The following is a 13,854-nucleotide window of genomic DNA, read 5'->3' on the forward strand; positions in this document are numbered from 1 at the left end:
AAAAAAAAGTTTTTTTTTTTTTCTCAGATTTTAAAATAGTTTTAAAATAATAAATGCTACTGTCATTAAACCCACATATTTTATATGCCCATTTGTCTCTGTTATTACACCATTGAAATTACCGGTATGTCTCTATCACAATGTATGGCAAGTTTTGCGTCTGTCATTAATTAGAAGCGATTATTTGCAAAAATAACAGTAATATACTTTTGTGACATGCATATTAATAATAAGTTTAGTCCCTAAAGTAACTTTTTTTTAAAGGCAAAAGTTATATTTTGGTAACTATGGGAGAGTGTGGCAGGTGAGGGGTTAATTTTAATGGGAGATGTATGTATTAGAAATGTATGTAGGTGTAATTTTACTATTTGGCTACTAGGTGTATCCTCCTAATGCTAAAGGAAGCACAGGCACTGATCTGTGCACTAACAGGCATTGACGAGAACAACGCATGGGAGCGATCAGGAGCATGCACAGTGGCTATCGCGGCGGTATATCTATGTCCCTGGGACCTCATATCTAGGCCATGCAGGACTTCATCTATGTTCTGTAAAATGAACATAAAAAACAGTGCCTTTAAAGTGAACCCAAGGTGAGTGATATGGAGGCTGCCATATTTCCTTTTAAACAATACTAGTTGCCTGGCAGCCCTGCTGATCTATTTGGCTGCAGTAGTGAACTGAATTACACCAGAAACAAGCATGCAGCTAATCTTGTCAGTTCTGACAATATTGTCAAAACCCCCCGACCTGCTGCATGCTTGTTCAGGGTCTATGGTTGAAAGTATTAGAGGCAGATGACCAGCAGGGCAGCCAGGCAACTGGTATTGCTTAAAAGGAAATAAATATTGCAGCCTCCATATTATTCTCACCTCGGCTTCCCTTTAATAAGTTCTCTGACAGTTCAAAGTGAATGGGGAGTTTCACAGTTTTCACTTCACCTCTGTTGCCACCACCCTTCCCCCACAAAGATCAGATTGTACTATGGATGGCCACATTTTTACAGACCCTCTCTCTGTTCCTCCAGGAGGTGGCCCGAGAGCTGGAGGACAGCAAGTACCAATATACTGAGCCTCGACTGTCCATCTATGGCCGCTCCCCTGACGAGTGGGACTCTCTGGCACGCTGGTTCATCAAACACAAGGTCTACTCCCCCAACATGCGCTGGATGATCCAGGTCCCCCGTATCTTGTAAGTACAGCAATAGACTGGTAGGCATATGTGGGGTTTATGAAGACCACACACACAGGGAACACTCGGCTCAGCAACATGTAAGAAGGATTCACTTGTATATCACACTGGGCTAACAGGGACTCAACGATCTCTCATGGTGGAAGGTGGGGACTATAGAGTAGAGAATGACAACAGTACATAACACTGAATATTATTATTACTGATTTGGCACTGTACAAAGTAAGAAACGAACATATGGTACAAAATAATACAGAGAATGGTGTACATCAAATATAGACACTGGTACAAAATACAGAATTGGTAATTACAGTGACAAATATAGCATGATGAATAAACTGTATAACAAATTGCAAGATACAAAATGAATAACATTCCTAGACACAAAAGGGTGAGAGATCCGCGCCCTTGCAAGCTTACAATCTAAAGGCATGGGGGCAGGGGTGACAACAAGGGGTGAGGTACGATACAATATTCATACCTAGAGGCAGTGTGTTTTTAGGTTGGGTAGTAAGGAGTACAATTTGGAGTCGAAGGAGAAATGGCCTAAGTTAGAGCATATGCTTGTTGGAGAAAGCGAGTTTTGAGGGAGCATTTAACCACTTGCCGACCAGTGGATTTTACACTGATCGGTGCTGCGTGGGCTCTACAGCCCGCAGCACCGATCAGGAGTCCAGCAGGGCGATCAGACTACCCCCCTTTTTTCCCCACTAGGGGGATGTCCTGCTGGGGGGGTCTGATCGCCGCCGGCCATCTGCGTTTTGCGGGGGGGGGGGGGCTTCTCAAAGCCCCCCTCCGCAGCCATTTCTGCCCTCACGCTCCTTACCTCCCTCCCTCCCTCTCTCCGTAATGCGCAGGACGGAGTTCCGTCCTGCGCATTGAAGGATAGGCTTCAACCTATCATATGCCGGCGATCCCCGGCCAATCAGAGGCCGGGGATCGCCGATCTGCCTTACGGCGCTGCTGCGCAGCAGCGCCGTATGATGTAAACAGCGGGGATTTCTTCCCCGCCTGTTTACATTTTGCCAGAGAGCTGCGATCGGCGGCTCTCCGGCTGTTCACGGAGATACCCTCCGTGAACTGACATGGAAAGGCTGCTCGATCGAGCGGCCGTTTCCATGGTAACCCGCAGACGACCAGTTTACGCCAATCGGCGTTAGCTGGTCCTCAAGAGGTTAAGTATTTTAAAGGTTGGAGAGTGACCTATGAGTTGTGGAAGGAGATTCCAGAGGATGGTTGACATACGTGAGAAATCTTTTATACGTGAATATGAGGATGTGATTCTAGGGGAGGACAAATGAAGGCCGTGTGAGATTACGATTGGGTTGGTATCTGGAAACAAGTGAGGAAATGTACCGGGGACAGAGATTGTGGAGAGCTTTGTAGTTTAGAGGTACAGTAGTGTATCATTGTGTATCATCTGCATGGTAAGTGCTATTGAATATGCACATCAACCAAATACACAGTGCCACCTTGTGGCCTTTTAGTACACACAGGTAATACATGACTGCTGTTGCATATCCCAACAGAGACATCAGGGCTGCTGCTGTGCCATGTAACAATCATTGGGTTCGATTCGCAATCCTATAGTAAAACGCATGATTAAGCGAATGACATTTGCCGATGCGCTGCAATAAAGACTGTCATGGTGGATCAAATCTTTAAAGCATATCTGAGATGGGTGATTGATATACATACCTGGTGCTTCCTCCAGCCCCCTCTGGCCTGATCACTTCCACGCCATCCTCTTCTGTCTCTCTGACTTTGTGCAAACTACCGCAATCACCTGACTTCCTGTTTATGCCCGTTGTGTAAAGTCACATGTACCCGCCTGCAGGAAGATGGATCGGGGGAACGCTCGTCGTCGAGGGACGTCACTGGGATCCATCTTCTTGGGTCGTCAGGTGAATATTCAGCTAAGCTAACTGAGCCCACTGACGCAGTTGTGTCCGCTTCTGTCCGCTTTTCAGCATCTCTGACATTGATGTGTAGCTGAAAAGCGAACACAACTGCGCCAGTGGGCTCAGGCCCTTAAAGAGGAACTCCAGGGAAAATAATAAGAAAAGTGCTTCATTTTTACAATGATTATGTATACATGATTTAGTCAGTGTTTGCCCATTGTAAAATATTTCCTCTCCTTGATTTACATTCTGACATTTATCACATGGTGACATTTTTACTGCTGACAGATGATGTAGCTGCTGCTTGCTTTTTTGGAAACCGCTCTAAACGGCTATTTCCCACAATGCAACAAGGTTCACAGACAGGAAACTGCCAGGAGTACCATGGTCCTCAGTTTCTTGTGGGAGGGGCTTCAACACAATATCAGCCTTACAGAGCCACCTGATGATCTGTTTGTGAAAAGGAATAGATTTCTCATGTAAAAGGGGGTATCCGCTACTGATGAAGGTCAATTCTTGGTGACAGTTTCTCTTTAAGGTCAGCACTGCGGGCACTTGCGTTATGATGTGTTTTTGCTGATATAATTGTGTTTTCCATTCATTATAATCTGATCCATTATCCATCTGATATCCCCGTGGATGGCATTAAATCGCGTAGCCGAAACCGCTTATGCGGGTAAGAAGCTAATTCTTTAAATGCTCATTGGGTATGGCAATGTACTGAAAGACCGACGATGCAAAAATGCCAATTACCAAGACACGTGCTACATGTTGCATGATTATCCACATAAGTTTCCTACACAGATGTTATAATAAGTTCTTTCTATAAACAAACTTACTATAGTGACCGTTTTAGCAATAAACATTTGAGAAATAATACTGAATAAAAATGAAATGACAGTGGGAGAATGTCTTGCATCGTCAGGAGCGCACGCTGTCACTTGGCCGGCTGGAACTTGTCACAGCAGGAAGTATGGAAAGCTGTTGGCTGGCTCAGGTCATTCCCAGGACAGTCAGAGGATATCTGGGACAATGTTTCCTGTCCTCTGGAAACTCACTGTCACCTCACAGGAAATAAAGATCTGTGGATCATAAACTCTAGTGATGGGAATTCCGGCTCTTTTAAGAGCATCAGCTCTTCTGGCTCGGCTCCCATTGAAGAGCCGGCTCGTATGGCTCTCAAACGGCTCTTCATTTAATATCCTTAGAAGCCACTCAGATATGGAAGAAAAGCCCCGCCCTGTCTCCATGACAACTCCAGGCTGCTTCTCTGAGTGGGGCAATCCCTCCTGCTGCTGCTGCTCTGCTCCGCCCCATACACCCCTACAAGGATACAGGAGGAGGATTACATCTCCCGGCATGCCTCAGCGCCCTTTATTACAGAGCAGAGCTGTGTGGGGTGGCTGAGGCATCGGCTCTTCTCAGAGTGAGCATCGGCTCCTCTGGTTCTCGGCAAAGAACCGGCTCTTAGAACCGGCTCGTTCGCGAACGACCCATCACTAATGAACTCGGATGTTACACTCACGATATACACTGTCCTCATGCCTGGTCTGATCTAAAGCTGTACAAGTCCTCAACAAGCACAAAGAGGTTGTTTCACTAAGCTGCGCTGCTACAGCTGTGATAGTGTCCTCATAGGAAAGATTAAAAAAAACAGGTTTGAGCACTTTAAGGGACACCTGAAGTGAGAAGGATATGGAGGCTGCAATATTTGCTTTGAAACAGGACTAGTTGCCTGGCAGCCCTGCTGATCTTTCATGCATCAGTAGTGTCTGTATCACATACCTGTGGCTAATGCAGTCACACTTCAAACCTCTGATCTGCATATGCTTGTTCAGGGTCTATGGCTAGGGAGGGTATTAGAGGCACAGGATCCGCAGGACTGCCAGGTAACTTAAAGGGAACCTAAACTGAGAAGGATATATATTTTTTTTCTTTTAAAATACCAGTTGCCTGAATCTCCTGCAGATCCTGTGTCTCTAATACTTTTAGCCACAGCCCCTGAACAAGCATGCAGATCAGGTGCTCCGACTGAAGTCAGACTGGATTCGCTGCAAGCTTGTGTTTACCTCCGTGATGGCGACAAATAATGTTGCTAATCTCGGTGGGGGGCTTGGGGGGCTATAGGGCGGCGGTGGGGGGACACAGAGGCATGTCAGGAGGCAGAGTACATGCCTCCGTGCCCAATCTACCCCCCCCCCAAGAACCACCTCGGTTCTCTTTAAACCTAATAAGTTGCCAAGATATATAAAATCACAGGTACAATGTAATTTTTCTCACCCCTTATGTATTCTCACCATATGTATTCAGCGTATGGTCTTGAAATCCCCACCCCCAGTGAAAAAATTGGACCAGGAGGATTTTTTGTCTTTCCAAACCATAGGTGCAAAGGATGTTGGTGGATTGATGTCATAACTTCACCTCCCATGTCCATGTGATCTAATCCAGCCAGGTAGACAGACATCTGAAATAAGAATTATAGCAAACAGACAGGACAAGACAGGCTGCAGCTGTTCTCCAGTCTCTCCTCATTGCGAAAAGAGATGTAGTTTGAGCCAAGCAGGCAGAGATCAAGGGAGGGAGGGGCAGGGGAGTGAACCAGGCTTGAAGGGAGGGCCCAATGCTGAGGATGTACTTCGGCAAGGCGTCTGTATGAAGAGAAAGTTGGAAGTGCTATTACATATATAAATGTGAGTCTGTTTTATCCACTATGATGTACCAGATGTAAACTTTATATGTTCATTTAACTGTACACAATGCATAGACTACATATATGTATTGACATTCAAACATTTTTTTAGCTGGAGGTGCTCTTTAAAGGAGTTATCAGGGAAAAATGAATAAAATAAGTGCTACTTACCGGGGGCTTCCTCCAGCCCCAAGCTCCCAGCATGTCCCTCGCCGCAACAGCTCGCTCCTGGTCCCAGGCGATGACGTCAGGCCTACCTCCAGGTCGGCCTGTACTGCGCCTGCACGAGTAGCACTGTCAATCACCACCACTTGGCCCGGAGCAGACTGTGCAGGCGCAGAACTACTGCGGCCTGATTTCATCGCCGGGGAGCGGGAGGGATCTGCGGCGAATGGCTGCAGGCAGAGCTGCGGCGAGGGACTTGCTGGGAGCTTGGGGCTGGAGGAAGCCCCCGGTAAGTACCACTTATTTTATTCATTTTTCTCTAACTCCTTTAAAGAAAAAAAAGTGCATTCTAGGTTTGCTGGATGTTTTGTCACTGTCGTACAACCTGATGAATGATAATGATAATAATACAGCCTGTCTGTTTTGCCTGCAAGTAAATTATCTCATGTCATTGTGTCTTGCAGTGATATCTTCCGATCAAAGAAGATTCTTCCCAGTTTTGGCAAGATGTTAGAAAATATTTTCCTCCCTTTGTTTGAGGCCACAATTAACCCCTCTGATCACAAGGAGCTCTACCTCTTCCTGAACTATGTAAGTAACGAGGGACCTCTATCTCTCTTCGGGAACTACCGGATATATGTTAAGTGACTTGTACCGCTTCCTAATTTTTTGTTTTGTTTTAAAGAACTAAAACTTTATTGAAAGGCTTGTAGTTACATAACATTATCAGGGCAACAGAATGCAACATTGCAGTGAAACAAATCATGTGCATTGAACTTTTAGGCCCTTACTCAGATAAAGTTTTCTCTGAGGAGATCATTTTTCATCTACTGTTTAAAATAACTTTTCAGCATTCTGCAATTGAAAAATTACCCAACAATAAGCAAAAAAAGGATTGTCAAAATTATTCTGAGTATTTTCTTGCTTGTCAGTGGCTTAAAAGGCATTTAACCACTTCAGCCTACAGTGTTGTTCACCTTATGCATCTGAGCAACTTTCACCTCCCATTCATTCACCAATAACTTTATTACTACTTATCACACTGAAATGATCTATATTTTGTTTTTTCCGCCAACATTTAGGCTTTCTTTAGGTGGTACATGTTGCTAAGAATTATTTTATCCTAAATCCATTTTAACAGCAAGATTACCGTAAGAAAGAAATGGAAAAAAAATATTATTTCATTTTTTGGCCATTATAGTTTGAAATTAATACATGCTACCATAAATAAAACCCATGTATTTTATTTACCCATTTGTCCCGGTTATTACACCGTTTAAATTATGTCCCTATCACAATTTATGCCGCCAATATTTTATTTGGAAAGGTGAATTTTTTCAATCTGCGTCCATCACTATTTACAAGCTTATAATTTAAAAAATGTATAGTAGTATACTCTCGACATGGATATTCAAAAAGTTTAGACCCTTAGATAACTATTTATGTTTGTCATTTTTTGTTTTTATTAAAAAGTTTTATTTGGGTAATTTTCGATGTGGGAGGTAAACAGTTAATTTTAAATGTAATATAATGTACTGTATGTATTGAATAAAAAAAAATGTATGTGGGTGTAGTTTCACTATATTCCCATTCATTGATCTTGGTGCTAAGGGCTGGCGGCGGGAGCACGCACATGATCACGCGCGTGATGCCGCTGCAGCAGCACAGTCTACCTGAAAAGATATATTTGTCCAGATAGACTTAGGCGGTTACATATTACCTAGGTCTAGGACAAAAAGAGAATTTAATAAAAGCCTTAGTGCATTGACCAATCATTACACAGTTGTCCAGAGCAGTATTTCTCAACATTATTATAGCTTATAAATATAAAAATACAATATGTTTGTGCGCTCACTCACAAATGTCCCAAAGTGCTGTCTCCAAATTGGAGCAGCTAAACTCTCTTTAACTTAACTAAAAGTTCTTTTGGATCGCAGCGACAGTCACCAAGCATAGGGTGCAAATCCTGATATTCCTCCAAGACACTGCGCTCTACCCTTCAGGAACTCCTTCCTCCAAATTTGTTGCTCAAAGAGAAAAGAAGAAAAAACGCACCATAGCATAATACTGTTTCAAATATATTGCCTCTTCCCACAACACCCAGTGCTGTAAATGGTACCCACTATACAGGGTCTCACAGGTCCTCACCATATACAGTGGCTGCCAAATCACAAACAGCTATAAACTCCTCCACACACAGCAAAAAGTGCACAGCTCCTTAGTGTATCCAGGTATCCCAGCAAGCATACGTGGCCTCTCACCTTCTCCGCTGCCGTCCAAATTATAAGACAGCAAATGCACTTGTTTGTCCCATCAGCATCATTTTCCCAACAGATAGACCGTCCTAAGAGCAGCTTCCTCGTTTTGCCTAGTAACTGAAAAGCCTCTCATAGCGTAAAACCATAGGTTTATTTAAAATGTATAATAAAATAGTGCACTCACATATTCCAAAGATAAACAAGCGTAATATAAAATCAACTGCTTCCACACCAACTCTCCATGCCCGTAGCTCCGCCCTACGCGTTTCGTGCATGCACACTCATCAGGGGCTGGAGGCGTCTGGCAAGCTGGCGTATTAAATATCATTCTGCCCTTCCACTATCCAATGGGCTGATAGCGCCCTTTTCCAAAATAGCCGCTAACATACTTCCGCCCTCCCTGCGTACTGGCGTATCCAATGGGCTAATAGCGCCCTATCCCAAGATGGCCGCTAGCATACTTCCGCCCTCCTTACGTACTAGCGTCTCTGCTATGCTTACTTCCCCTCTATCTAGCCTACACGTCAGAGTGGGCGGGGCCAAAGAACGCCCACCAAAGCGCTGCCTCAGCTTTCATTGGAGACTCGTACGTCACCATCAGACTATTGCATCCCCGCCATTTGGCCCGCAATCTATCCCACAGAATTTCATCCTAGCAGGGTCACATCCATGATGTTCTGAAAAGTGCTTGGACAAATTGTGACCAACATTACCCTTTTTAATATTCCGCACATGTTCCCCAATACGCTCCCTCAGCTTCCTAGTGGTCCTCCCAATATACTGGTATCCACATGGGCACCAGCACATGTATACAATGTGGCTCGTATTACAGGTTATACAGTCTCTGATCTCATAATTCCTATTGGTAACTTTCCCCACAAACGCATTTCCCCTCTGTGGTCGTGCCTCTCTACATCCAACACACCCGCGACATGGAAAAAAAACCTTTATTCCCCACTAGGTCACCTCTATTGATTTTTGGACCATCTATAAAGCTTGGGACCAAAATTTGCTGCAAATTCTTGGCCTTCCTATATATAAACTGTGGCTTAGGTGGTATTACCTTTCCTAACACTGTGTCTGCCCTAAGGACATTCCAATGTTTTTGAAAACCTTTTCCACCTTATTGTATCTATAGTTATAATACAGCATCACTGCATAATCGTATCTATCACTCCCTCCCATTTTCCCACCCCCATTCTTTATCATTTGTCCTCTATCCTGTCTTTCAATGGCATCACGTATCTGCACCAGTGTGTTTCTATCATACCCCTTTTCAGTGAACCTCTCAATTAGCAAATCTGTCTGCTCTCTAAAATCTGTAATCTCTGTGCAATTACGTCTTATTCTATACATTTGCCCCTTTGGTATATTGGTCAACCACTTTTTTGTGATGACAGCTAGAGTATGGGATATACCCATTTCTATCTGTCTTTTTGAAATGTGTTCTCATTTGTAATCTGTCCCCCCTTCTATATAGATCCAAATCCAGGAAGCAAACTCTGTTAGCGTCACACTCCGCAGTGAGTCTAATCCCTTTTTGATTGCAGTTAAGCCACTGTATATATTCTTCCAACTCCTTTTGACCCCCTCTCCAGATGACACAAAAGTCATCAATATAACGGAACCAGTGTCTTACTGGATTACTCTCTGCCTTGTCAAGAACATTCCTCTCCCATTCGTCCATAAAAATATTTGCCAGACTTGGAGCAAACTTTGCCCCATGGCACATCCCGTAACCTGTCGGAAAAAATGTCCGGCATACCAAAAATAGTTGTGACATAAAACAAATTTCAATAGCCGTAGTATAAACAGAATTTGCTCCCTTTTGAGTGTTCCCTCTTTCTCTAGTGCCTTTTCTACAGCATATAATCCCTGATCATGTGGTATAATTGTGTACAATGATGCCACGTCAGCTGTCACATTCTCTCCCAATCTTATCTTTTCTACCTCCTGAATCATCTGTTTTGTGTCCTTGATCAAATATGGGAGTTTCCCCACAACTGGTTGCAAGAATCTATCGATATATTCCCCCACTCTCTGATTGAGGGATTCAATCCCACTTATAATGGGTCATCCCGGGGGCTGTTTTAAATCTTTGTGAATTTTTGGGTTGTGATATATTACCGGTACCCGAGGAACATCAATCATAAGATATCTAAACTCTGCATCATCAATGATCCCGTTCTCCAGTCCATCCCTCAGAATATCCCTTAGTTTACCCTTATATTGATTGGTGGGGTCTCCCCCTAGTTTCTCATATGTGAGATGGTCCCCAACTATTCTCTCTAATTCCTCAACGTATTGGTCCTTCCTCATCACAACTACCCCACCCCCCTTGTCAGCGGGCCTAATCAAAAGGTCTTTTCTCTCTGCTAATTTTAATGCTATTATTAACTCTCCATCCTTTCTCTGATCCGTCAAGTCCTCCAAGTCAGCTGTCACTAGCCTTTTAAAGGTATCTATTGTATGACCCACATGTGTCAGGGCTAGTGCACACCAAAAATCGGTAGTCGTAATCGCAAAAGCTTAGTGATTTTTGTAGCGATTTCCTATTTATGCCTAGCGATTTTTGAGCGTGTTATAGTGATTTTGTAGTTCATGTAAACGTTGATCTAGAAGTGACCAGCTTTGGGAAAAAAACACTTTGAAAAATTGCTGTTCAGCTCTTTTTAAAGCAATTTTCCACTTTTTCTATATTTTATATTGAGGCGTAATTGCCTTCAAAATGCTGCAGGACCCACGTTTGTGTTTGTGAAAGAAATCACCTCACTCTGGCTTGAACAAGCACCAAGCAAACGCATTAGCCAATCGTTTTTCAAAGCTCTAGCGATATCAAAAGTGCACCAGCCTTCAGTCAGTTTTTTTTTTTTTTTTTTTTTTTTTAAGTTATATACTTACACTGAGAGGCCCAAAAAAATGTGAGACACCCTCTAATAATAAAAGATGACGCTGTTGCTGGTAAAATCCGGCACAAAGTCATCCTATTCAGATCAAAATGTTGGACCATGTCTGACAAACTGATCGCTGCTGTCCCCAACCCCCCCCCCCCCCCCCTGCAGAATAATACCTAAATTATGTTGGTGGAAGGGGGTGGAGCTACAGTGCGCAAGCTGGCGCTGCCCCACATGTGACGCTGGGTCACTCCTCGCTCTAGAGTAAGGAGGTACAGCGCCTCCGGATCCCTGCCGCCGATCCTTTTGCCCGATTACCCACAATCCCCCAGCACACTGGAAAACATTAAGTGTTGGGGAGAGATGTAGGTGATCATGAAGATGGATTGGAAAGTGTTAATAAAAGGAACTCTTTTTTTTTTTTCTAGAAGAAAGGTATGTAAACAGGAAATTGTTAGCAGTATCATTATTTTCAGCAATGATTGTTTCTGCTCCTAGGTGACGGGCTTTGACAGTGTGGATGATGAATCCAAGCACAACGATCACATGTTCTCCAACAAAAGTCCCACCCCCGACCTGTGGACTCACAAGCAGAACCCGCCATACAGCTACTACCTGTATTTCATGTACGCCAACATCATGGTCCTCAACAATCTGCGCAAGTGAGTGACATCTCCTGTGTATCACCGAGCGAGGGGAATCTCAGACACTAATCCAGAGGTCTCTGTACAGGCAACAGAGTTACCATGGGGTGTCTAATATAACCATGAATACCTTTCACAAAGTAAGGCTAGATTCACACCAGCATCTGCCAGTGATCGGTAGGAGTACTGTGTTTCAATTGCTGTGCATTAGGCCCAGGGTTATATTCACACCAGCATCTGCCAGTGATTGGTAGGAGTTCTGTACAGACATTGCTGTGCATTACACCCAGGGCTAGATTCACACCAGCATCTGCCAGTGAAGGGTAAGAGTGCTGTGTTCCCATTGCTGTGCATTAGGCCCAGGGCTAGATTCACACCAGCATCTGCTAATGGGTACTTAATGTAGTGAATACATTAAGTACCCACCTGGGCCCCTTCTGCTTCTGGGCCCCATGGCTACTGTTCTGTTCCTTATATAAAGGGTAATGTGTGACGTTACCTAAACCTGTATGGCCCGAGATGTGAAGGAAGAATATGTGCGTTCTATATGTGCGGTCTTCTGAAATCCCTGTGTCTGTCTGTTTGCATCTAGAGAGAGGGGGATGAGCACCTTCCAGTTCCGGCCACATTGCGGTGAAGCCGGATCCATCACCCATCTGGTGTCGGCATTCATTACAGCCGACAACATTTCCCATGGCTTAAATCTCAAGAAGGTATGGATATTATCATTTGATATTTTATGTGTCGGATTTTTGCGGAATATAAGATGCACTTCCCCCCCCCCCCTCCAAATGAGGATAAAGTCCCCCTACGTGTTATATGCTGAATACAGGAAGTCCCCGGCTTTCGATCGCTGGCCGATATGACCCACCTCAACGTCAGGGACTCCCTGCCTTGTCCCCCTGTGTGGTGCTCTGCCCCCCCCCCCCCATCCAGTTGCTGAGAGCAGTCCCCCAGAAGATTAGCGACAATGCATTGCTGTTAATCATATCAGGGCCACACGGCTCTTCTTCCTGCAGCTTGGCCGCGCAACAACCGACCCAGCCCGCCGCTGGCTCCGTGCTACTGCGCAAGTCCGGGCGGGCTAGTGCATGGCCCCGCTTAAGAAGGAAAAGCTCCACATCGTGGCTGTGCTCCACAGCGTTCAACAACAGGGGCCTTCAAATGGCGAGGGAAGCCTCAATCGGATCCTGAGGCTTCCCTCTTTTAAAGACACTCTGTAACAACATTTTTAGCCTTCTTTCTTCTATCCTATTAGTTCCTATACCTGTTCTAATGTGGTCGGTCTTACTGCAGCCTTTTCTAGATGCACAGTGGCTGTATTATCTCTGTTATATAATCTAATCTTCTTTCCTTTGTCGGCTCAGGCAGGAATGTGTTGCTCTGCTGTGATAGGTAGAAGCTATACACACCCTCTCCACGCCCCCTCCAGGCTCTGTGGGAGTCACAGATTGAGCTCCTCTCAGCCTATCACACTCTGGTTAGCAGCCATGTTTTTTGTTTGTAAACACTGCCTAAAACTGGCAATTACAAGCCAGGATTGCAGCAGGGAGTGGCAGAAACAGCAAAGAGGGGCACAGGAGAACATAATGAATAGAATGGTATGCTTTTTATTGTAAGAATTTTACAGTACAGATTCTCTAAGGTATGGTTCTGATTTTGATCCTGCGCTTTGGCTCGGGATCACTTTAACCAGTACACAATCCAGCCATTAGGCCATAAATGCATACATTCAACTAATCAGGATCAACTGCTGAGTAGGCAAATTATCCCCTTGATGTCCCTGAAAGTTAAACACCCCTCCAGAACCGCTGGAATGCAATGATGTGTCAACTTGTGAATTGTACAGAGCCACAATCATCCAACATGCATACAGACTGTTTCAGATTAGTTGATCCTCCTCAGTGCATGGCATGGATTAATAATGTGGCTCTATGGGGTAGGACTCGAAACACCCAGAGTTAGACTGCCCAGCAAGCTCATGGTGAACCAGAACTCACAGGAGTGTGTATAATCAAAAATACCTTCTGCTTTAAGAAGGCAAATTTCTGTTTTGCATAGTATTTTAGTTAGAGGCCTTTTTCGCCCTGTGCACACTGGGAGTTCTGGTTTG

At 44.4% G+C, this 13,854-nt stretch overlaps 1 protein-coding gene across 5 annotated transcripts in view; it reads left to right on the top strand.

Moving 5' to 3' along the window:
* AMPD3 (adenosine monophosphate deaminase 3) overlaps nt 1–13,854 on the top strand; it is a 102,083-nt gene that overhangs the window by 84,030 nt on the left and 4,199 nt on the right. For all 5 annotated transcript variants that reach the window (XM_068260713.1, XM_068260710.1, XM_068260711.1 and 2 more), the window contains 4 exons: nt 1,027–1,190; nt 6,410–6,536; nt 11,596–11,759; nt 12,334–12,454. In XM_068260713.1, the coding sequence (XP_068116814.1) occupies nt 1,027–1,190; nt 6,410–6,536; nt 11,596–11,759; nt 12,334–12,454 (576 nt within the window). The remainder of the gene's footprint in view (nt 1–1,026; nt 1,191–6,409; nt 6,537–11,595; nt 11,760–12,333; nt 12,455–13,854) is intronic.

This window comes from Hyperolius riggenbachi, chromosome 11, assembly GCF_040937935.1.
Source record: "Hyperolius riggenbachi isolate aHypRig1 chromosome 11, aHypRig1.pri, whole genome shotgun sequence".
Lineage (NCBI taxonomy): Eukaryota > Metazoa > Chordata > Amphibia > Anura > Hyperoliidae > Hyperolius > Hyperolius riggenbachi.